The 24,922-nt window shown below is 42.3% G+C and overlaps 2 protein-coding genes and 1 non-coding gene across 20 annotated transcripts in view; 1 reads left to right on the top strand and 2 right to left on the bottom strand.

Moving 5' to 3' along the window:
- The window catches only part of MYOCD (myocardin), a 223,460-nt gene extending 209,006 nt beyond the window's left edge, over positions 1-14,454 (top strand). For all 10 annotated transcript variants that reach the window (XM_060271812.1, XM_060271813.1, XM_060271815.1 and 7 more), the window contains 8 exons: positions 970-1,145; positions 2,523-2,648; positions 5,349-5,605; positions 6,792-6,945; positions 8,203-9,153; positions 9,962-10,075; positions 10,970-11,027; positions 12,540-14,454. In XM_060271812.1, the coding sequence (XP_060127795.1) occupies positions 970-1,145; positions 2,523-2,648; positions 5,349-5,605; positions 6,792-6,945; positions 8,203-9,153; positions 9,962-10,075; positions 10,970-11,027; positions 12,540-13,108 (2,405 nt within the window). In that variant the 3' untranslated portion in view covers positions 13,109-14,454. The remainder of the gene's footprint in view (positions 1-969; positions 1,146-2,522; positions 2,649-5,348; positions 5,606-6,791; positions 6,946-8,202; positions 9,154-9,961; positions 10,076-10,969; positions 11,028-12,539) is intronic.
- Positions 14,388-14,567, bottom strand: LOC118081644 (small Cajal body-specific RNA 16). Its single transcript, XR_004692111.1, has one exon. It is a non-coding gene; the product is annotated as a small Cajal body-specific RNA 16 (non-coding RNA).
- A 2,822-nt stretch (positions 14,568-17,389) lies between these two features.
- The window catches only part of MAP2K4 (mitogen-activated protein kinase kinase 4), a 50,331-nt gene continuing 42,798 nt past the window's right edge, over positions 17,390-24,922 (bottom strand). For all 9 annotated transcript variants that reach the window (XM_035104633.2, XM_060271818.1, XM_035104636.2 and 6 more), the window contains 2 exons: positions 21,750-21,795; positions 17,390-20,927 (listed from right to left, as the gene is read on the bottom strand). In XM_035104633.2, coding sequence (XP_034960524.1) covers positions 20,814-20,927; positions 21,750-21,795 — 160 coding nt within the window. In that variant the 3' untranslated portion in view covers positions 17,390-20,813. The remainder of the gene's footprint in view (positions 20,928-21,749; positions 21,796-24,922) is intronic.

The raw sequence follows: 24,922 nt of genomic DNA on the forward strand, positions 1-24,922 counted from the left end.
GTGCCGCAAACAGAATCATGAACATCTTCAAAAACAGTTGAAAAGAAAGAAGATCCTCATTTTTTAAAAAAAACAACCACCACCACCAATAAAATAATAATCCTGAAAATGTGTGTTCCACGGGAGAATCAGAGCCTCATGGGAAATCAGATAGTTCCAGTAACCAATGTTTGAGAATTATTTATTTAAAGTGTTTGTAATCCCGTTCTGCAGCTGAAAATGATTCCAGAGCAGCTTATAGAGCAATTAAGAAACATGGGAACCCTCAGGCTTCTGAATACAGAACTCAAAAGGCGGAAAGGATGGAGTGAAGAGGGGGGAAGCAAGCCGAAGCATCAGTTCTTAAACTTACAAAATGTTCACAAGGACCAGCTGGTGTGGAAACAGTTCAGGGAGAGGAGTCAAGGAGCTAGTCCCTCTAAATAGAGTCATGTTTCCCATCTCTCCATCTGATGCACTCTGGTGGGATGACGGAGAAAGGCCTGAAGGAGATTGACCTTCAACAGAGCCAGTGGAATGGCTCTGCTGCCCGTATCTCCCCCTGCGCCTGCAGCCCAAAGGAATGACTTTTGTACTTGGCACGGTTTTATTTCTGCCCATGTTATGATGGGGCATGACATAAATTTTGTGGTCAATGCTATGCATTCTTCTGTAATTTATGTCAATTGCTGAATTCAGAATTTTATTAGCACACCCATTTTCATGCTGATGGACCACTGCTTCATTAGTGGTTTTCTGTAATAGTTCTCAGTTGAATGTTTGTCAACCATACTGGATTTGCTGCTTGGGTACATGCTTTTGAGCACAAATAAATCACAGCTTTACCTACCTGACAGGAACAAGTGTACACCTGTGAATACTTTAATGTGTTAAGATCACTTGTCTGCTTTGCTACATGTACATTTGTTAAAAACTTACTGCCATTCAGAATCATCTATCACTGAGTCCTTTTCTTCCTTCCTGCCTCAGGTACCCAAGCAAACTTCTCGAAATCCTCAGATGCTTTTGCTTTTGAAGAAGATAGTAGTAATGATGGGCTGTCCCCAGAGCAGGGAAGAAGCGAGGATTCCCAGGGCTCCACAGAATCAGCAGCCGGAATCAAAATTTCAGAAGCAACATTACCCACAATGTCAGGGACAACTCAGGTAAAACGGTATTTCTTACTGTGGACAGATGAGACGTCCTGATACTTTGGATCAAATCTGCAGAACCAAACCACACCCACCTCCCACAAGCTCAATCCAGGTCAGAAAACATGCGCTTGGATTCAGCACAGCGAGTGTGCTTCCAAATCAGTCCCTCTGCTATAAACTTTTTACATTTGTCTTCACCCCCGTCAGCATCTAGTACTGGACAATGAGTACAAGTGCTTCTATTAGGGAAAAAATGTCTGATGCCAGAGGAAGAATATTCCTCTCCTCGGGGCTGGAATAAGAACCCGTTGTGGGTAAAAAGATGCAATGCATGCCAAGATCTCTCTGAGGGCACTGTAGCCTATGGAGGAAGCCAGCTGTAAGGTCAGCCTCTGGTGGTTACATAAAACATGGGGGTGTCCTGCAAAGGATCCTGAGCCACTGTTAACCTGAACACGACATATTCTTGGCTTGGAGTGCCCTCCTCTATTCCGGCAGTTTTGTTACACAGTGTACTTGGCATGGGGCACCTCCATTTTCCAAGCACTTATGGCACAGAGCCCAACGATCGTCCATTTGGTTTCCCTAATAACACTAGCCTGATAAATGCGATTGGTCTCAGCTGTGTAGAAATGCCATGGCAGGGAGTCCCGTCACCAACAAAACAGGCTGATTGATTATGATGGAGACTGAGAAATTGGGGGCCTTCAAGGTAGATTTTGTTGATTTTTTTTTAAAAAAAACATTTCTTTATAGAATGCCTGTTACAGAAGAACTGTGCATTTATCAGTTGGTGGATTGGATTTAGCTAGCTAGCCATTTTAAGAGCAAGTGATTTCGGGAGTGTAGTTCATTGCTCTCACAGCTTGTCATCCATTTCTTTTACCTACTTCAGTGTTAAGCCCATTTTATATGGAACCTTATCCCTATGGAAGACCGTCTTCTGACAGCAATCCCATGCTATTGCTTTAACATCTACCGTAGATCCTCTTAATTGCATAGAGCAGCCTTGCCCAGCCTAATACACTCCAGCTTGCTTTGAACTACAATCCCCATTGGATGATTTGAGTTGTAGTCCAGTAACATCAGGTGGTCGCTAGGTTGTTGAAGGCTGGTACACATAGTTTCCAGGAGCATCTGATGCTGGCAAGGAAACTTCCATGTTATGCTGCTCTAAATACGGAACATGGAGAGATGCCAGATGAAAAAAGTGATAACATGTAGACCAGTCCTAGTTGAGGCTCCAACAAAGTCAAGATAAATTAGTCCTGAGCTAGAGTAGCATGGACCAATTCTATAATTGTCTGTAAGCTGCCTACATGTGGATAGGCTTCTTGAAAGTGTGCATATTGATGTGTATTAATTTCCATGGATATATTTTGATTCCAGGATCATTCCCGTGGCTCTGAAAATGATACGGCTGATGTGACATCTCTGAGGAACGGCCAGCCAGAAAGTCCTAAACAACAGAATGGGCAACAAACACCTCCTGGCACTGTTACCACATCTGCAAAGGTATGAGCTTAACTTCTAACTACGTAGGAAGAATTGTTAGCATGGCCTATTGGCTAGACAACAGCTAGCGCTCATCTGCAGTATGGGGGGGGGGACTGGTTTTAGGTGCCAGGGAAGGTGAGTTGCTGAATCTACAAGTGTTGGCTTTACTTGGAGATGGGAGTCACTAGGGACTACCCAGGCTGTACCTCCTTGTGTCACAAAACTGGGTCCATTCGAATTCTGGGGTGAAAGTACCTGCAAAAGGAGCAAGCTGAGACTTCAATGATCTGTTGAAGCCAAGCTGTTTCCAACAACAGCGCCAACAGGACCTTGTGTTAGATGGCTCATTCATCTCTCTCAGGGGCCACTAAACTTTTGGGGTTTGTGAGCACTTCTGGAATTCTATGAAGCTGTCATGGGCACTACAAAATACCCATTTCAGAGAGGAAAAATGGCAATACTCAGAAATACTGCCCCAGAAAACAGAAATAACATCCATGCGTACTCCAAACCAAACAAAGGTATATTTTGAACTACTAATTTTCATTTATATTTTGATTTTTTAAAAAGCTTGTTTAACTTTTATTAATAATTTTAATGTATATTTAATATTCCATGTAAACCACTAAATAACAGAGAAACCACTTGCACACATATCTCTTCCCAAAACATCTAGGGAAACTCTGCCCTCCAAAACAGACAAAATACTCCTTTGTCCCTCTAGGGCAGGCACCCCCAAACTATGGCCCTCCAGATGTTTTGTCCTACAACTCCCATGATCCCTAGCTAACAGGACCAGTGGTCAGGGAAGATGGGAATTGTAGTCCAAAACATTTGGAGGGCCGAAGTTTGGGGGTGCCTGCTCTAGGGCAACAAGTGGGCCCTCCGTTCCTTTTCTTGGAAGGCAAAGCACTTCCTTTCCTTCTTTACTCCTTTCCTATGGAGGTGGACCCAGAGGCATTCTGGGGGAAAGGGGGGCAGCTGGATGCTGCCCAAGTTAAAAATGAAAGAAACATTTAAAAGCCCTAAAGCAACATGGTGATGGTGTCCTGCCAATGTTACAGACTACAGCTCCAATCACCCTTGAGCACTAGTCATGCTAGCTATGGATAAGGATTTGTAATTCCAAACACACGTTTAAAAATGGTCACCGGGGGGCTGCCTGGGGGCTGCCCCATGATGTTGGGGGCAGCAGGTCTATCGTAAGGCTGCTTTACAGGTTGAGATTTTATATTTGGGTCAGGGTATCCAAGTACAAAATACACCAGTACTGTGAGGATTGTAAAACATGCATTAGTATATTATTAGATACATATCATTTAAAAAATACTTGGAAGTGTCATCTGGGTAAGGACCAGATTGCTGCTTCAGACTGTTTTAAAAGGAATGTGTGGCTAATAAATATATAAACATGCCCTTTACAAATGATGTGATGCCTGTATATTTTGGTCCTTGTACTCAACTACAGAAGGTCAAATGGGAAGAAGGGATGTGCAAACACGTCTCAATTGCAATATTCATTTGCACTTTCTTCTGATGTTTTCCATTCCTATGCAACTGGTTTATTTTGCAAAAGTTTGTGTGCTGTTTCATTGCCTGCTGATGTGGAAATACTTGTAATTTCTAACATTTTTTTTTATGTAGCACACATTAGACACATATATCTCAGCCACCAACAGATAACTTACAAATGAGTTACATTCCTTGTGTTTTCCAGGGGGCGAGGGGAACTATGTTAGTATTTTGCAGCAAAAAAACTAGTCATCTACTTCTCACTACCTTGATTTCACAGTTCATAGAATCAGAGTTGGAAGGGGCCCTGAGGATCATCTAGTCCAGGCATCCCCAAACTGCGGCCCTCCAGATGTTTTGCCCTACAACTCCCATGATCCCTAGCTAACAGGACCAGTGGTCAGGGATGATGGGAATTGTAGTCCAAAACATCTGGAGGGCCGAAGTTTGGGGATGCCTGGTCTAGTCCAACCCCCTACAATGCAGGAATAGGCAGCAACCTTGGCATTATCAGCACCATGCTCTAACCAGCTGAGCTACATGATCATCCTCTCTTGCTCAGGCATCAGGGAGGAACAGTTTAGTTAAAAGTCAAGGTAACCCCAGGAAGTGTGGTTTTCCATGTGAAAAGAATCGAGGAGCAAGGCATGCCACTGGCTTTTAACATACACAAGAGGATACAGATTAAGTCTGAAATTGTAACCCTACTTGGAAGTCAGTGGGATTTACTTCTGAGTAGACATTGTTGGGATTGCAGTGTTAGTGCATATAGGCTGCCTTAGGGTGCAAACAACACTTTAGAAACAAGGAAAGCAAAGAGGCACCTGTATACATGATGATGTAAGTAATATCTATAGCAAAGCAATTTGCATATCTATTTACATATAACATGTTTATGTGGTGTGTGTTTTTGAAGTTCATTGTAGATAATTAAGGTAAATAGTTCCCGCAGCGAGTGTCTCTGCCAGTGGGGGTAAAATGGGCAGATTAAAGGAAATTTGCTTGATACTCTGTTTTCAGTGGATTCCTTTGACAACCCTAGTGAGAAGTGCCATCTATTATGACCTCACACAGTCTTGATACTATCTCCACTGACTTGCAGGCTGGCAGGCCCTGGGCACGGGAGCTCGCTAAACTTTCTAATTAACTTCAGTTACTCCATGTTGCAGCTAACCTTATTGAAATTTTTATTTGTGCCCCATTTAGTCCAAACCATCGAGCGATAGCAAGAATCGCCACAAAAAGCCCAAGGAGATGAAGCCCAAAGTGAAGAAGCTTAAGTACCACCAGTACATTCCCCCAGACCAGAAGGCGGAGAAGTCCCCTCCGCCCATGGACTCGGCCTATGCAAGGCTCCTGCAGCAGCAGCAGCTCTTCCTGCAGCTCCAGATCCTCAGCCAGCAGCAGCAGCACCGGCACCAGCAACACTTCAACTATCCTGGGCCCCATTCCATGCAGCTGAAGTGAGTTGGTTTCCTAGAGTGACCTTTCCACCTTACCCAGCTTTTTGCGATTCCTTGCTGCAATCAATTTGGGGCACATTCCAGCCCCTTAGTCACTTTTCAGTTCTGCTAACGTAAATAGGAAATTAAAGTGTGTGCTTAAGGGAGAGAGCCTCTGTACCCTTCAGGACAACAGTGGTGATGCAGTAAATTTTATTCCAGAGCAACTCAGGTTGGTCAACCCATTGCACAAGTGCTATAAAACAGGCAAAGTGTAACTCCTCAGCAGTAGCTCGCTTTTATTTTCAGAAAGGTAACCAATTAAGAATAATAATAATTTATTATTTATACCCTGCCCACTCTGGGCGGCTCCCAATCGAGTATTAAAAACAATACAGCATTAAATATTAAAAACTTCCCTAAACAGGGCTGCCTTCAGATGTCTTTTAAAAATAGGATAGTTGTTTATTTCCTTGACATCTGATGGGAGGGCGTTCCACAGGGCGGCCGCCACTGCTGAGAAGGCCCTCTGTTGGGTTCCCTGTAACCTCACTTCTCACAATGAGGGAACCACCAGAAGGCCCTCAGCGCTGCATCTCAGTGTTCAGGCTGAACGATGGGGGTGGAGAAGCTCCTTCAGGTATACAGAACTAAGGCCGTTTAGGGCTTTAAAGGTCAGCACCAGCTGTATAAAGGTTATACCAGCTGCTAGTCAGATTTTTCAAGCTAAAGTATCGCAATATGGATACAAACATATAATAGTGATTTAGATAAGATACACTCGAGTTTCTTGAGATGTATCCTGGGGCTTTTAAGTTCAATCAAGTATGAGACATGATGGAATATTGGATGAGGGTTAGCACTATAAAATACTGGCTGTGTTGCCATTTCTGTTGCCAACCTTCGAGTCTGCTCTTAGAGCGATGACTGGCACTATTTAGCAGGAAGAAATCCCAATGAAAATCCTGTAATTATATATTTTACATGGCTGCTATTTGTATGTATTTTAAAATTTTATATATGGATGTTTTATGATGGCCTGTACTTGTGATGCCTAATAAAGGTTTGGTGAAGTAAGTAAGAATACTGATATTTAAAAAGAAGAAGAAAGACAAAAGGGGGGGAAAGTTCTGCACTTTTATTTGTTGATGCTGGTCTGCGACCGTATTAATAAATTCATTCATTCATTCACTTTTATTTGTTACAGGCAACCCAATGAGCAAATGGCAAAAACCTCAAACTCTTCCCCATCAACAGTTGCCAACAGCCCTCTTTCCCCTGGGAAGGGAAGTTTTTCGGGGCAATCCTGCATTTCGTCTCTGAAGCCAGGTCCTCTCCCATCCAACCTGGATGATTTAAAAGTGAGTATTGAATGCAAAAGTTGAAAAGTGTAAAGCCTTCTGTGTGGTATATGAAACTACATGTGGAGGCAGTGTCTTCCTCCAGCAAACACATGGTTAACACATGTGCACTTTGGTCAATATCCCAAATTAATCACAAATCAAATATCACATAAATTGAAGCAGTCAAACACTACCATAGGATCAACAGACCAACTAAGGTCAGTGGACTGTAGAGAAGAGACCAAATTATTATTTGCCAAAGCTGACTTAGAACTAATAAAATCAGACATTGTAGCTTGTTTAAAAACAGATGGGAGAGCCAATTCTATTTCAATAATATTCATTGTTTACGAATACAAACCATTGTTTTACTAACACACTAAATTAAAACAAAATTAACACAAAGGCAACCCTGGAACAAGAAAAAACCTCAAGCATTAAAAATAGCACATGTTAACAAATCAATTGAAACCAAGTTCCCTAAGTGAACAATTATATACACAAAGGCACGTGCCAGGGGCACAACCTCAGGCAGCTGTTGCTGAAAATATAAGCCGTCCACAGGAAGCAAAGTAATGGGAAGTTCAACAACCTCTGATGTTCTGCCTGGTCTTCACCTGGAGGACTTGCCTGTGCCCAAAGGGCTGCATCTCCTAAGCAGGGACAGGAGAGTCTCCTCAGGAGTAATGAGAGTTGACTGGAAAGCATGCCTTCTCTTTCCCCCTAGTTTCTCAAGAAGCACTACTCACTCTGTATCTAAAATGTAAGAAGGGCAGCCCAGGTTAAAACTGGCCACAAATTCATTAGGTGTAGGCAGTGCTAATTTTTTTTTAGAAAAAGAGGTACCAGAACTCACTATGAACGTCTCCCTTGTTCTCTTAGAATGACAATGGAGCCCACCTGAGAGGTGCTGGAACAGAATTCCAGCTGAAAAATAAGCCCTGGGTGCAGACGTTCAGTCCCGCTCCAGACTTACTACAATAACCTTGCATAATTTGAATTTGGACAGCATAGCACCTGAGAGAATACTAAGGCATTAGAAATAATTACAGATGTCCAAGTGATGGTGTGCAAAGCAGCACAGAGACAAACTGACGTACCCAGTCCAATAACAGCCATTTTGGAGCCCAAACTTTACCCAGCCCAACTCTTTGTCTGTGCAAATAATCTCTGGTTTAGATTTGGGTCAGGGCCCACTGTAAGCAGGTTGCTACTTTGTGACAAAGTTGGAACTAAAAAGTGACCTTGCCACTGACTCGACAGCTTTCATTCCAGGTGTCGGAGCTGAGGCAGCAGCTCCGAATAAGGGGCCTCCCTGTATCAGGTACGAAAACAGCCTTGATGGAACGCCTGCGGCCCTTCCAAGAGTGCAGCGGGGGTTCCTTGCCCAGCTTCAATGAGATAACCACCGTCACCTTCCCAGTGACACCAACCAACTCTCTCTCCAGCTACCAGTCGCAGTCTTCGACCAGCCTGCTGTCCAATGGCTTTTACCATTTTGGCAGCACCAGCTCTACTCCACCCATCTCCCCAGCTTCCTCAGACCTATCGGTGAATGGCTCCTTGCCAGATAGTTTCAATGAAGGACCAATGTCTTCCCCACATTTTGTCTTGCACCCTTCCCCTGTGCAAGGTGGGTGTGAAGAAAGCCTGATGGGAAGCGTGAATGGAGCTGGCATCCAGCTCGACGTTGAAAGGGTTGACACAGAGAAAGACAAGATGCTGGTGGAAAAGCAGAAGGTCATCAATGAGCTGACCTGGAAACTGCAGCAAGAGCAGAGGCAAGTGGAAGAGCTGAGGATGCAGCTGCAGAAGCGCAAAAGGAGCCACGGGTTGGACGAGAAGCAGCCCTCTCCACATTTCTTCGGCTTTCCGATCAAGCAAGAAAACCCAGCGTCCAGCTGTCCCTTTGCCTCTAAGCAAGCTCCCTTGAAAGGCCAGGCGAGCAACTCGGACACACTGAGAAACTGTGGGACACCTCAGCTGCCCCGTCTTGTAAATAGCCATTGCATGGAATCGTCAGGACAGAGCAGCATACTGTCCTCCACATTCCTAAGCCCACAGTGCTCTCCCCAGCATTCTCCACTAGAGGCAGCAAAGAGTCCACAACACATCAGCCTTCCACCCTCACCAAACAGCCATTACCTTCTCTCTGTGTCCCCCAGCACTCAGGGAGAAGGACGCAGCAGCTCTCCACAGCCCAGCAGCCATCTTCGCACAGCTCCGGTAAGAAAGCTACTTGTTATTATTATCAGGGGGGAGGGTGCAGAGTTAGGGAAGGGTGTTAAAGCAGCTCCCATTCTATCCAGTTCCCAAATTGCTCAGAGCTTCAAAGGCACTTTGAACTGAGCCCAGAATCAGACTGGGGGGCAGTGCAATGTTTCAAAACTGGCAGGCTGTGTTCCATGTGTCCAGGCCCAGTTCACCTACTGTCGTTATCATTGCGTCTCAGTTGATGAGATACCAAACAGGAAAGGAGGAGTATCTTTTAATTGCCCATCTTCCAGTGATTAAAATATACACAATCAGTTGGTTTGCATTCAAGTTGCAGAACGGCTTTTCAAGGATGGTGGCATACACATAACAGAATAAGTTCAACTTTTTCAGAAGTCATTAATAAATTGGACACTACCAACTCTTCCATATATATATAGCTTAATCACCACCCTTGGGGCCCCGGTAAGTCCCCCCTACCCACTCAAAAGAAAGTATATCCCCTAAGCCAGGCAGCCTTTACTGTCGGATGCTACAGTTTTTCTGCTAGTGGGTGGGGGAATCCAATATTATTTCAAAATTCCTTTGCAGAACTTTGTAAGGGTCATTATCAATGGCAAAACTGTTATCACAGCAAGGGAGATGGGCTTCCAGAGCCTTGACTTTTGTCTCATGCTTCCACTGGATTTGCACTGAGATCACCTCATTGACGGTTGATTTGTTCCCATGTGCAAGAGGCAAATTTAAGGAGGCAACTGCTGAATAGCAGTCTTGGCCCAAGTTTGGCTTGATCCCTGTGATTGATTTTGGTTCCATACAGGTGCCAGCACAAGGTAGTCAGAAGTATCCCATTCTGTCTCCTGGCTTTTGCAAGTCAAATGCTGCCCTCCCAGATGGAAAACAGCCACCACCCTACGCTGATGCTGTGAAACAGGTAACAGTCTGGTGCTTGCTAGGCTCTACTTGGCTGCAGATAGCTTGCTTTGATTCTTATGTACTTCAAAGTCAATTGCAGATTTGAGTGTGTTGTGTGACCTATGAGTGAAAGCAGATGATTACCGACAGCCTTGAAAACTGAATTTATTGTTGTAGAAAGAGATATATACAGTCAATTGGATTAAAAACAAATGCAATTTCATTCAACCTCTTATTTGTTCAGACATTGAATAATAAGCTCAAGTGAGTCAAGTGACTTCTGTTAGAAGGGCCATCTGAATTTTTAGAAGAAACAGAATGATCTCTGAATGAACTAAGTTAGTAGTAGTAAGCTACAGCTGAACACTTGGTTCAAAAAAGTACACACAAGAGCACTGCAGGATGGCCCCTAAAGAGGTAATTGCAGTGGGTCACACAAAGTTTGTGTGGGTTAACAGGAGCCAACATAAGCATACTTACTAGGAAGTAAGTAACAATGAATGTGGTGGGATTTTCTTCTAAGTACAGTAATATTAGTTACAGGTTGAACATCTGAGTGAAGGAGGGAGTTTTCATTCCAGTTTGGGAGGGCTATTGATCTTGCTTCTCTGAGGCTTTATGAACTATAACGGTATTCATTGTAATACATAACAGTCTACTATATGCACAAAAAGCTGCTCAGGTATTGTAGGAGACATGCTTCAACCAGTTACTAAGGAATCGTTGTTTATTTAACGTGCCTGTGAAGGAGCTTCAGACTAGTCTGACTTGAGTGTTCCATCGTCCTTATAGGTCTGAGTCTTCAAGCTTTCTTTTGAAAACATCTCTCAATCCGTCAAAGCTGATTTTTATAGTATAGTATGTGGCTCCAGTACCAACTTCCTAACATCCCTTGCTTTTCTTCTTGCTGCAGCAGATGACCCGAAGCCAGCAAATGGATGAACTGTTGGATGTGCTTATTGAAACTGGAGGTAGGTGATGTCCATAAGGCAAGACTGTTGGTTATGATCAAAGGAAGTATGAGCAAAGTCTCTGGCTGCCCAAAAAGGGTGCACTGTGATCGCTGTGTCTACACTAACTAACCCCTAGCCAATGCTCTTCATTGCCTGGAGAGTGGTACCCAAAATGGAAATTTCAGAGAATTTCCCCTAGTCATAGTAACCCATAATTTGAGCCCAATGCCTACTGCTAAATGTAATGAAAAGAATCCAAGAGCTCTGGCCAGGTAGTGGAATAATTTTTAGAAGTTTTAAGTTGAGAATAATAAGACAAATTCCAGTAGTAATCCAGTTTTTAGAAATCCAGGACAAGGACCTGTTTCGGTTTATTCTTCATCAGCTCTAGTTTCATAGTTTCAAGGTCAAAGCGTATGAAACTAGAGCTAGAACTAGCCATGGTCAGAGCCCATGAAAGAAAGTGCTGCTCCCAAAGTGCATTTTCTTGATGGGCTTATTTTAAGCAACCAGATGTGGCCCTCCGGCTGTCATTGGACTCCAACTCACATCAGCCCCAGCCAGCAGTCAGAGATGATGGGAGATGAAGCCCAACATCTGGAGGGCCACAGTTTAGCCGCCCTTGTACTTAAAACAGATAATGTGAAAAACTTTGTGCTTAAATAGATTGTGTGGTCTTAGCAATCAGAATCTGATAGAAGCATATAGGAATCTGTCTGAAATTAACCTGGAAGTAACTGCAAGGGTGGCTGAGTTTTGGTCAATAGTATCTCTTAGAGTGCTGAATGGCACTATTTAGCAGGAAGAAATCCCAATGAAAATACATTGTATATGTTTTATACTGTACTTGTAATGCCTAATAAAGGTTTGGTGAAGTAAGTACAGTGGTACCCTCTGGTTGTGGACGGGATCCGTTCCAGATCCCAAGGTTTCCGCAACCAGAGGGGCCTGTTCTGCACATGCGCTCGGGGGGTGAAACCCGGAAATATACTTCCAGGTTTGCCACATGTGTATCCCGAAGGATACGTAAAAAAAGGGGCATGTAGGTAGAGGTACCACTGTATTAAGATTCCAGTTGCTGTAGGACGTCCCGTAATCATCCACTAATCTTTTCCCTCTTAAGTCCTTGCCAACACACACATACTTAGTGATAATTTCTTGGATGGAGCACCTACTGTGTTGCCTGACCACAATCCACTGCTGGCTCTTGTGTGATCTTTCTGCTCTCTCACCCAGGCATTCCTAGTTACACCTTACAGGCTCACAGAACCACAAAGTAGATTCCTGGTGTGCCAAGCATAGCATCACATAAAGCTATATCCAACCAAAAGAATAGTAGGACACACTTCTTTAACAGCAACAGCAAATTTGGGTATCTCAGTGTAGATGAAGGAGTCTGTCGTCCTGACAGGCAGTAATCACTGGTGTGCAAGATGTTTTATAACATTTAAAGTTGTATGGTGGCTCAGGGTGCACAGCATAGTAAAGTCGTAGATCTGCTCTTGATGAGCCTTTTTTGTTTGCAAACAGAAATGCCTGCAAATGCCAAAGAGGACCGCCCTTGCCTTCAGAAGGTGCCTCAGATAACAGTGTCTTCAGGGACCTCCGGCAGTTCCTCGCTACTGAAGACATCTGCTTCATTTGAGCAAGGCCCCTCAGGTCAGCTGTCTTTTGAACACTGCCCTAGCAGCAACGACAGTCATCTGGAAATCTTGTTAAATTCCCACAGCCCTCTGGGGAGGTCGAGTGAAATCACCCTACTGAAAGTGGGTGAAGAACCACACTTTGAAGGGGTGATGGAAGGATTTTCCAACAAAGCTGCCGATGAACTGCTCACACCCCACGAGATCCTGCCCACTCCCCTGTCGCCCATGGAGACCCAGCTGTCTCCCTCTTCTGGAGAAGGAACTGGTTTGCACATGAGCTTCACAGAATCTCCTTGGGAAACAATGGAATGGCTGGACCTCACTCCGCCTAGCTCAGCCAACGGTTTTGGTTCCCTCACTACCACTGGGCCCAGCATCTTCAACATTGATTTCTTAGATGTTAGTGATCTCAACTTGAACAGTACCATGGACCTGCATTTACAACAGTGGTGAACAGAATAAGCCTTATGTGTGGGGATGCAGCTAAACACACACGGATTTCCATTAAAGAGACTCAGATACTTTTATCAGAGAGCTCTGGTGACAGCCAGGGAGAAGAAACTGGAGTCGGTTTTCCCAGGACATTCCCCTCCCCTATTACAAATGAAATTGCCAGATAATCTCCCACACACCACAAAGCAAATCTCTGGCGCAGGAGTCTCCTCCTCAGCAAGCACAGCTAACTTTAGTAGCTTCCAGACCTCTTCCAAGGAAGACTCATTCTGCAGTAGAATTATGTTTGGTATGCACATCCATTTCATCCCTAACATATCTATCATCCAGATCAGGTTCTGCTATATTGTCTATTACCTACTGTGGGGGAAAAATTGGTTCACTTACAGCTTCCACACACTGCATGGCACCCACTGCCCTTCCTCCTGATTATATACCTGAAGACTTTTTTAAAAAGTCAGCTCACTAAGAAGCCATTGTCAGACCAGTAACCTCCAAGCCATCCTTTTACTAAACACTTCTCTCTCTGCTCTGTCTTACCAATTTTAAAGGCACTTGAATTAGAAGTAAAGCAATCTGACTTGTTTATGTGGTGGGCACTCAGCTTGGAAAGAACACAGAGTAATATAAAAAGCAAGTACAAAAAAGAAGGATTTTTAATTGACTAGAAGTTTGGGGTGACTTCTATCAATTTTCTGTTTAAGGGTACATTCCTCCTTTCATAAGTACTTTGCTCATTTCTTAAATAAAAAATATAAACATATCTATAATTTGATATAGCTAAATCTATAGCATTTCAACACACACTATTAAAATCAACCATATTCTTATATATATTATCTGTGAGTGTATCAGATCATCATGAATAAATTTACAGCAAGCAAAAAAGTAATCGTAACTTATAAAAATGGAAAGGATTACCAATTTTAATTCTGTTTCAAATTCCAAAAACACTTTGAAGGACTCACATTCCTCCTCAAATCTCTTTGCACATACCAAATAATTTATTCAGTTTAATAAACAGTCTTGAATAAATTGATAATATTGAATAGTATGTTGCCCAGAGCCAATTTGAAACAGTGACAAAGTTTATTCAGCACAACAAGTGAAGGTTGCAAAGCTACAACTAAGTCTACCACGGTGGAAGAAACTGGGCAACTTACCCCTTGTAGCCTGAACCTATGGCCTTTGCCTGTCCTTAAATTCAGATATTGCCATATCTAAGTCCATCAGTGACAGTACAGAATGCAGTCTGGGTTTTCTCTGCATGTCGCAACAGATTTGTATGCAGTATCATACATGACCACCAAGCTGCTGCTAGAATGTTCACACCTGTTACTGCACAGGGCAGACCCCAAAAAGGAGGCTGCCAGGTTTTCATCTAGGGCAAGGTCAGGCAAGCTGGTACAAGGCAGGACCACAGCAGGCCCAGCTACACAGCAACCATTTCCCAGCCCATAGGCTTCATACCAAGCACCAGATACTCATTATGTTCCTAACCATTGCTTTATTGAGGGCAGACCAGAATATTGCAATATATCACTCAAATATGTTCCCTCGTTTAAAAAAGATGCAAATGCTGCCAGCCTGGTAGGGTAACTTTGTTCACATGTGGGTAGGCTTCACCCAGGTGATGACTCCACAGCTACATATAAAAACAAAGTCTGGGTTATGAGCAAAGCACTATGTTGAGAGATATCTACCCTTTATTCGTTTTAACCGTAGTTCTCCCTTTATACCACAAAGTGAGGGCCCAGCCCTCAGCCACAATTCCAAACTGTACTCAGATCCACTTAAGCAACAGATCCCCACTACACTGCTGAATGTCCACAGTAACAATTGAATGTTATAATTTACCTATAAATGATTATTGGTAATTTCCTTAATGCCCAGTGAGCTTACCATTTGTCTTCTTGCCTTCTCTTTCATTCTAGCAAGTTCAAAACCCTTTACATTCCCCTCAGTTTTACTTTTGCCAGTAGACCAAATGCAGAGTGGTTGGGCCTAAGAAGCAGATAGTTGGGAGTTGGGGAGGATATAGTACTTGTTTTATGTGTAATCTGCACCACTAGACATGACATAGGCATGAAAGTGGGAAAGGGACCATTCTGAACGAGCCAAATTCTTTAATTTACAACAAACCACTTTTTTAAAGTTCTATTATATAGTTTACTTTTATGGCTTTTTTTAAAAAAAAGACAGCACTTTTTAAATTAAGAGAATGGTAAGAAAACCAACAATTTTTAAGGCAATTTCAATTCTTAAAATTTGAGTTAAATTGTTTTTCATGTAAGTACAATTGTGTGATTATTTCAATTCTAATAAATAGTGTTCTAGCACAAATAAAAAATATGCTTTTAAAAGCCATACTTACAAAATTGTGCAAATGGAAAAAACTAATAGGGATGGTGTGCTGAAGGAGATGACTAGCAACAGGTTCATCTGCCCAGTATATCAGAGTGTACATAAAATCCACACAAAAAGGACAGAATAGTACTACAGTGATCTACAGCTATGGGGATCATACTGTTGTTCTCTTTTTAAAATGGTCTGAAGAGATAGAAGGAAAAACAGGATAATAATTTGATGACATCATGCTGATGTCCTACAAAAAGTGTGAACAAAGCATTCAGCCATAAACACCTAGCATAGAAGCGTGCAGCATCACAAAGCACATTCTACTACAGCAGAATGGCGCCTCAAAACAGCAAGACAATAGCCGTCAACTGAACCAGATACCTTGCAATGCACACAATACCAGTGGTCAAGAATCACCTTACAAAATAAACCTCTACTGCCTCCTTCACATGGTGCTGCACCTCTTTCAAGACATGCCTTCCTTCAACACACCTGTCTGTGATCTACGCTACACAAGCAGCAGTCTCATTGACATCATATTCAACCTTTTAATTGCCTAAGGCTTGTGAAAAGAAGCTCCTATTTACAGTATTGTGACACAGAATTAACCGCACAGGATGCTCAAGTCCACAATATCTTTGTGCCTTAACCATTGCTTTTTTCTGGATTTCCTGCCCAGTCTCACCTGTAGTGCAGGGAGCAAGGTGAAAATCCAATGCAAGGTCTTCCAGAGAACAGCTGTGAATCCACGTCCACAGAGGAGGAGCTTGTTCTTCTTAGCTAGCTGGGTACTTTGCAGTATTGGCCAATTCATCCATGTTTTTGTTTCTTCTGCAAACCTCTGTGCACTGCAATTCAGAAAGGTCGCACAATGTGGAAGGGCATGTGTAAGAAACAGTTTGTGGCCGCTTTGGATGGATCTGGCCATTTCCTGAAACTCTGTAAAAGTATTGCAAACCAAAGCTAATTACTAAACTATTTACCAAATGAGTGTACCAAATCTTGTGTTACTGGAAGGAGTTGTTGGAAATCAAGACAGTACAAAAAGGACCATGTGCCCTCGTGTGTCTTCTTGGCTGAAGAACAGCCTGGACCAGGAGAGCTGTCTCTGCAGACCTCAATATGTGTAGAACTCCAGCCTCACTAGGGTGACTAGTCAAGTAGGGGAAGAACGAACAACTGGTTTTAATATTGCTGCATGTTGTATAAAAAAATGTTAAGTTTTTTATAAGGTCACTATTTAAAGCATGAATTTTCTATTGTACAAATGTTCACACAGTGCACTGGTAGAATAGAACAATCCTTCACATGCTTGTTTCCTTTTACTTAATTTTAATATGCAAAAAGTTAGAAGTCATTCCATTGAGGCTTTTTAATAGCACTTGAATACAGAATAGTTTTAGGTGCTACACAGGGCTTTTTATCCTTATTTAAAGTGATGCTGTCAACTATATATATATATATATAAAAAACCACACTGTAAATAAACACAATGCCTTACCTCTGTGATCAGCACTGCCGTACTTAATTAAAAGACTCCCTGTGATGTCACACTGAGTGCTTGTTTTGCAGTTATTTTGTCATGTGCAAGCTTAACAATAGTAGATATTCCAAGATTTCTTCAGTGCTCTATCCCAAAAGCCTGGCCAGCCTGGACTAGTTTATCTCTCATTTCACCTTTGCAAGCCACTATGTGCAGAAAGTTAGGCAGAAAGTCAGTATTTTGTTCAGTGAACTTCAAAGACAGGTCACATCGCAGCTTCTTGTCATTTAACTGCTAAAGGAGAACTGAAAAATGCAATTTTCCCCTCAGGTTTACAATATAATTTTTTTTAAAGAAAAGTCTCCCCCCACCTACCCCAAATGATAGAAATGGAAGAGGCTGGTAATGGTCTGGAGAACGTATGATAATTTAGTTCAAAATGATTTCAATGAATTTATTGAAACCAGTAACAAAAATACAAAACAGATGGAACAAGAAACAAAAGTCCCAAATGGCAGCTACCTTGTTGGGCAGGGCAACTGATGAGAAAGATCTTTTGTGTTAAATTACAAACATAACATAAATCAGCAACATGATGCTGTTGCCCAAAAGGCAAATTCAAATCTAGGATGCACAAGTGTTATATGCCATGCATGAGAAGTAATTGGGTCATTCATGTGGTAATGTCAGACCTCAAATACAGTAGGAGCTAAAGATGAAAAATACTATCCAATTATTTCTCCCTTATGCTGATAGAAAGCTCTTTGATCCAGCAAAGGCTTCCAGCGGCAGAAAAGGGTGAGAGGCAAATTTTGGCAATTCCTCCTTCCAACCTGAAGTCCCCCAAAACATACTCCATAGGGTTGGGGGAACCCTTCAGAACAGTGTGTGAGATGGCACAGGAGACTGGGGGAATCAACAAAAAGCACACCCCTCCCCATTCTACTGATGGAAGCTCTGCTAGATTAAAAAGCTTGCAGTCAGAATGGGGGTACCACTGTGTAAAATGCATAGACAGCAAACAGAGTAATTGGTTCAGGGGAGTAAAAAATTGTTTAAAGGTCAAACAATGGAAGAACTTCCTGACAGTAAGAGCTGTTCGGCAGTTGGAATTTGCTACCAAGGAGTGTGGTGGAGTCTTCTTCTTTGGAAGTCTTTAAGCAGAGGCTTGACAGGCATATGCCAAGAATGCTTTGATGGTGTTTCCTGCTTGCCAGGGGGTTGGACTGGATGGCCCTTGTGGTCTCTTCCAACTCTATGATTCTATGATTCAATGGTCAGGATCAGCTGAGCCTCTTGTATTTCAGGGGCACCCCCCTCAAAGTCCCACCATCCCTTTTGGTCCTTCTTGAAAACTGCAATAAATAGGAAAACTTGGCCAGAGAAAGATGGCATTTTTAAATTTCATTTTGCATTTATTGATTTCCCCATCATGTCTGACCTTATAACAAGATCATATTCGGATCCTTGATTTATTACAACTGACCTGCAGGCGGGGGGTGGGTGGTGGCTATTACATTAACACTTTGATTCCATGTAGAGTATTTTAAATAGAAGAGGAAGTCAAACCAGGAGAGGATAAAATAGTTGGAAGCTCTTAGAAGCTATTGTGTTGTCAAACTCAATTTTACTTACAGACAATAAGGCAGTATCCCCTGCACATCAGCTTCTCAATAAACTTTACAATTTTTTCCTATGGTACAAGAAAAAAATTAACCAGAGCTCACAATGTACAGTTCTTACACTATTTTCACAGCTTCTGAACACTATACATCTTTATAAACATATACTGTAATATAAATGCTGCACCCTTAATATATCAATCTATGATTAATATGCTAGAACAGTCAGTTTCTCTCAGACATCCACTCAGCCTGAACAGGAGCTACCTCCATTTGTGGTTGACTGAATGGAAATGCTCTGCTAACATACGTGAGAATAGAATGCAGGATGAAAGGGGCTCTAATTACTATTCAATTTTTGGCAGGCACAAAGAGGAAAAAGCCAGGAGATATGCGTATACAGGTTGGGAACATCTGGATGAGGTTGAAAATCTTCCACCTGAGTGGATTACAATGAATAATTACTACATTAAAACAGTCCCAACCAGGAACTTTGCCTACCATTGGGCAAGTGAAGCAGCCGCTCAGGTGGTGGGTGCTTACCTGGCAGTTTGGTCAGCTTCTGCACTTGTCATTTGCCTCAGGCAGCAAAATGTCTTGGAATGGCCCTGGTCCCAACTGGTTCCCATTTCAATACATTATCTCTTATGGTGTTGACCAAGTTTTTGCCCCCAAATCCTATTAATCAGATGGTATGCTAGAGAAAATTAAGTTAACTGGTTATAGTAACAGGGTCTTATTATCGCTGACCCATCGATGGTAAAGCTTAATCCCTTACAATTCTAGTATTACATGTTAAATAGTGACAGTTACTGAGATTACAAATAACTTTGGATTTTTTTTAAAAAAACACCACTTCCTCCCCCTTGTGACTTAGAAGACAATGTCACACTGGATGCAGTTGAAATGACAATATAATTGTTTAAAGGGCTCCCCAACCCACCCCCCGTCTGGCAATATAACCTCTGGGTTTCCTTTTTTCTGTCACATGCTTTTAAGAATGTAACATTCCAGTTCTTAGTTACCGTTGTGTTAGGAAATTCTTTTAATACAGTAAACGAATTCATCTACAAAATGAAAGCAAACATATTTAGCATCCTCTTTGTTGGATTTTGGAAGCCCAACTATCCAACTGATAGGGATGTGGGGTTATTATCAGAAATCCAAGTCATACCTGGAGCTCTGTGGGAAGTTTCTATGCAACTGGAAAACATGAGAAGCTTGATGGAGATAAATTACAAATAATTATTAACAATGTAAAATAACTCTTCACAACTGTGAACTGTCCCGTACCCTTTCAATGGTGAAAGTTTAGTCATGAGTTGGAAATCAGGGGTCACAAGCCAGTTAAATTCAACTGAGTAGTTTAATAATTCCTCAGGTAAAAGTCTTATCGCACCAGGTAACAATTTACAGGACACCTAGTTCTACTGAAGAGTGGCTTGCTTGGAAAATGAAATAATACATTATTCTCCATGAGTTCAAACTCATACTCTCATGAGTTTAATTGTTAGCTCCTTTCAATGCAATGCAATGCATTTTTATTTTTTATTTTTTGGTAAAGACATAGTCCATTTTACATGATCACTTCTTTCTCCCTCTGAAATATGAAGTTCTGCTGAGCCACAATTGTCTTTAAAACATATACTGTGACTGAAAAGCAACAGAATTTCAAATCAATTAATCTATTGCACTTTGTGAAGAAATATATATATTTATATATTTATATATTATCCCCTCTTTGCCTTTGTTGGCTTCAGAAGGTAAAAGTAGCTCATTTGGCTGCATAAAAGTTTTTTTCTCCCCAAGCAGTTTATGTTCAGAATCAGATAGGCCAATGCCTAACTTCCTTTCTTTTATATTATCTGTAACAATTGGAAGAGTTTAAGAATAAAAGAATTCCAGTAGCTGCTGAGAAGTCTCTGAGTCTAGAAATTAACTTTAGGTGCTATCCAATCATGGTCAACAAATAAAATGTTACTTATTTCCACGTTTTATGAATATGTCCACAAAAAGAGCAAAATGAGGTCTCTCTTTGACTGACACTAACACTGTGATCAGGTATTATTACATGGATGCACTTTATAAGTGACAATAATATACAGACAGAATGGAAGAAAAACACCAACATTATTGCACATGGTGTCTGGGCGAGCGTTAAAACACTGCAATACGGGGTGAAGATTCTGTACATCTTGCTTTTTCTCAGCATTTGCACTAGAGTTTTGATGTAGCAGCAGTATCAATCGACATACATTGGAGAGCTCGGAGTTGTTGGCATTTGATCCAGGATTTTACAAACATAGCACGCAACGTCCACTGTTCGCTCCTCATACATTAGGATGAAGGGATGTTTCTGGTAGAAGAGAAGGGAACAAAATATAGTCTCACTTTTGGAGCACAAGTGGCGGCTCCAGAAGATGTGTGAGCTCCCAAGGGTGCTTCCATGCAACTTATCACTTCAGGTGTTAAGAGTTGCTGCACTGAGGTACCAGCTCACAAGATTCAGTAGAAGGGGTCCAAGAATCAACATGGGCATATACACACAGAGAATGCAGGTGGGGTACAGTACATCCCTTGGCCTTATGTTTTGGAGAAAATGGATAACTGGTGAAGCAGACAAATTCCAAAATCAAATTTTAATTATACTAATTAAATATGCTGTGCAATTGCCAGAAAACTTTAATTCTCTAGATCAGGCACCCCCAAACTGCGGCCCTCCAGATGTTTTGGCCTACAACTCCCATGATCCCTAGCTAACAGGACCAGTGGTCAGGGATGATGGGAATTGTAGTCCAAAACATTGGAGGGCCGAAGTTTGGGGATGCCTGCTCTAGATACACAACAAAACCCCTCAACAAACTAAATGTGGGCTTGCTTCATTGCTCACCACAGCAAACGACGAAATAGCAAGCCCAGCCGCACTGTTTGCATTAAACAGATAGAATGCAGCTCATATCTCACAAAATGGGAATAGCAATGGTGCTGCTACAGAATGCCTAATTATATCTGTTGGAAGCTGCCCAGAGTGGCTGGGGGAACCCAGTCAGATGGGTGGGGAATAATAATAATAATAATAATAATAATAATAATATCATACCAAGCTTCGAAAGAGTTAAAGTCCTTAAAGTCTTAGCCAGTTCTAGTCTCATGCATTCACATATCCCACCATACTCACCAGAAGCTCCTTATACTTTGGCCTTTTGGATTCGTCCTTTGTAAGGCTAAAAAGATCAGTAAGAGGATTAGGGTGACAGAACATTAGCAGCAAAACATCTGAAATTAAGTGTTGGCCAGTTACGACATTGCACACTGTCAGTCTGCAATTCTATCGCATGAATGCACCTATATGTAGGATGATGATCATTAATGGTCATTTAAGTCACCTCTCTGTCCAAAGGCTGTGGCTATAAAACCAACAGGCAACCAGGTCAAAAAAGAGAGAGAGAGAGAGAGAGAGAGAGGACAGGGCTTCTGAAAGCTGTATAGGAGTGGGAATTTCAGCAGATGTGCCATGCAAGACAAGATGCACTATTGAAATTCCTCTTTCTACAAAACTATTAAAGATGCAGGAGCCCTGGCCACCCTATTTTCACCTCTGTATTGCCTATTAGGCTCAGAGTATATTGAATGTATTGAGAATCCCAGGACTGTTCTTGGTCTGCAGGTAACCAATAAAATGTTGTAATATAACCAAAATGTTAAAATGTTGTAATATAGGTAAGGACCTAACAGAAGCAGAAGACTCAGCAATGGCCAGAGGATTGGAACTCAGCAATGGCCAGAGGATTGGAGAAGATCAGTCTACATCCCAATTCCAAAGAAGGGCAGTGCCAAAGAATGCTCCAACTACCGCACAATTGCGCTCATTTCACACGCTAGCAAGGTTATGCTTAAAATTCTACAAGGCAGGCTTAGGCAGTATGTGGACCGAGAACTCCTAGAAGTGCAAGCTGGATTTCGAAAGGGCAGAGGAACCAGAGACCAAATAGCAAACATGCGCTGGATTACAGAGAAAGCTAGAGAGTTCCAGAAAAACATCTACTTCTGCTTCATTGACTATGCAAAAGCCTTTGACTGTGTCGACCACAGCAAACTATGGCAAGTTCTTAAAGAAATGGGAGTGCCTGATCACCTCATCTGTCTCCTGAGAAATCTCTATGTGGGACAAGAAGCTACAGTTAGAACTGGATATGGAACAACTGATTGGTTCAAAATTGGGAAAGGAGTACGACAAGGTTGTATATTGTCTCCCTGCTTATTTAACTTATATGCAGAATTCATCATGCGAAAGGCTGGACTAGATGAATCCCAAGCCGGAATTAAGATTGCCGGAAGAAATATCAACAACCTCAGATATGCAGATGACACAACCTTGATGGCAGAAAGCGAGGAGGAATTAAAGAACCTTTTAAAGAGGGTGAAAGAGGAGAGCGCAAAATATTGTCTGAAGCTCAACATCAAAAAAACCAAGATCATGGCCACTGGTCCCATCACCTCCTGGCAAATAGAAGGGGAAGAAATGGAGGCAGTGAGAGATTTTACTTTCTTGGGCTCCTTGATCACTGCAGATGGTGACAGCAGTCACGAAATTAAAAGACGCCTGCTTCTTGGGAGAAAAGCAATGACAAACCTAGACAGCATCTTAAAAAGCAGAGACATCACCTTGCCGACAAAGGTCCGTATAGTTAAAGCTATGGTTTTCCCAGTAGTGATGTATGGAAGTGAGAGCTGGACCATAAAGAAGGCTGATCGCCGAAGAATTGATGCTTTTGAATTATGGTGCTGGAGGAGACTCTTGAGAGTCCCATGGACTGCAAGAAGATCAAACCTATCCATTCTTAGGGAAATCAGCCCTGAGTGCTCCCTGGAAGGACAGATCGTGAAGCTGAGGCTCCAATACTTTGGCCACCTCATGAGAAGAGAAGAATCCTTGGAAAAGACCCTGATGTTGGGAAAGATTGAGGGCACTAGGAGAAGGGGACGACAGAGGATGAGATGGTTGGACAGTGTTCTCGAAGCTACGAACATGAGTTTGACCAAACTGCGGGAGGCAGTGCAAGACAGGAGTGCCGGGCGTGCTATGGTCCATGGGGTCACGAAGAGTCGGACACGACTAAACAACTAAACAACAACAACAATATAACCAGAAGCACTCTGAACTCTGCAACCTATCGGCACATCTCTCACTCCATTGTTTTAAAATTCTGAATGCAGGAAGTGCACGGCCTTTCAACAACTTCCTGGCATCAGGGAAGTTTCATTTTCTTTATTTCTTAAGACCGGTGCAGCATGAAATTAACCCTTCATAAACAAACACGGGGGGACTCTAAAAAAGATCTTTCTTGCACTACCATAACCCGCCAATAATGAATATAGAGGGCTCAGCAGAGTGGAAAATGCCACAGTTGCTTTTCAGGGGCCTTGTCTACTTAACACAAAACCTGCTCCCCACCTTTCTAAGGAGGAATGCACATCACTCAGCTAAAGACAGTCTGGTCCTGCCCATCTGCCTCTAAGAAATCAGCACAAGAGGCTAACTAACTGCATTTTAAAAACACTGCAGAAAAATGTCAAACCAACAGGTGGCAGCACATCAACACTCTAGTGCAGGGGTGGCCAACTTCCAAGAGACTGCAATCAACTCACAGAGCTATAAACTGGGAGTGATCTATCCCCTTTTCGGGGGGTGGGGGGTGGGTTTCAGGTCAAAGTTGTTGCGCTTTTTTTTTAGGAAAGAGGAATGCCCATGTTGGGGGGGGTTCATGTAAAAGTTGTTGAGCTTCTTTAGGGAAGAGGAAAGCAACATTGAACTTTCTTTTAGGAAGGAAAGCCCTGTTTTTGGTGGTTCAGGTCATTTTAGGCGTGCAGGGCAAAGATGTTGAGCTTTTTTAGAGGAGCCAAAGTTTTTTAGCTTCTTTGGGGGGAGCCACTGATCTACCGGTGATCTACCACAGACATCCACTGATCTACCAGTAGATCACAATCTACCTGTTGGACATGCCTGCTCTAGTGAATTTGAAGTGACTGTCTTGCTTTAATCAGTTTGTAAAACGTACATTGATCATTCTCCTTTAAATACCACTCCTCTCCTTTATCTTTTGTGCGATTACAGCCTCAAAGGTAACTGTTTCATCTTAAAGGTATCTTTCACTATTCTAGCTCCTGCAAGGCTCCAAATCATCACTGATGTAGACTAATATACTTAACGATGTTAAGTTGCTCACATAACGCTTCATGAGCCCATTCTGGTGTGCTAAATGCAACCGACTCAGATCCACTTTGTTTTATCCATTGGACAATGTAATAATTGTGCTGCAATGAGGCAAACATAGCTATCAACATTCACTT

The sequence above is a fragment of the Zootoca vivipara genome, chromosome 2, assembly GCF_963506605.1.
Source record: "Zootoca vivipara chromosome 2, rZooViv1.1, whole genome shotgun sequence".
In the NCBI taxonomy this organism is placed as follows: domain Eukaryota; kingdom Metazoa; phylum Chordata; class Lepidosauria; order Squamata; family Lacertidae; genus Zootoca; species Zootoca vivipara.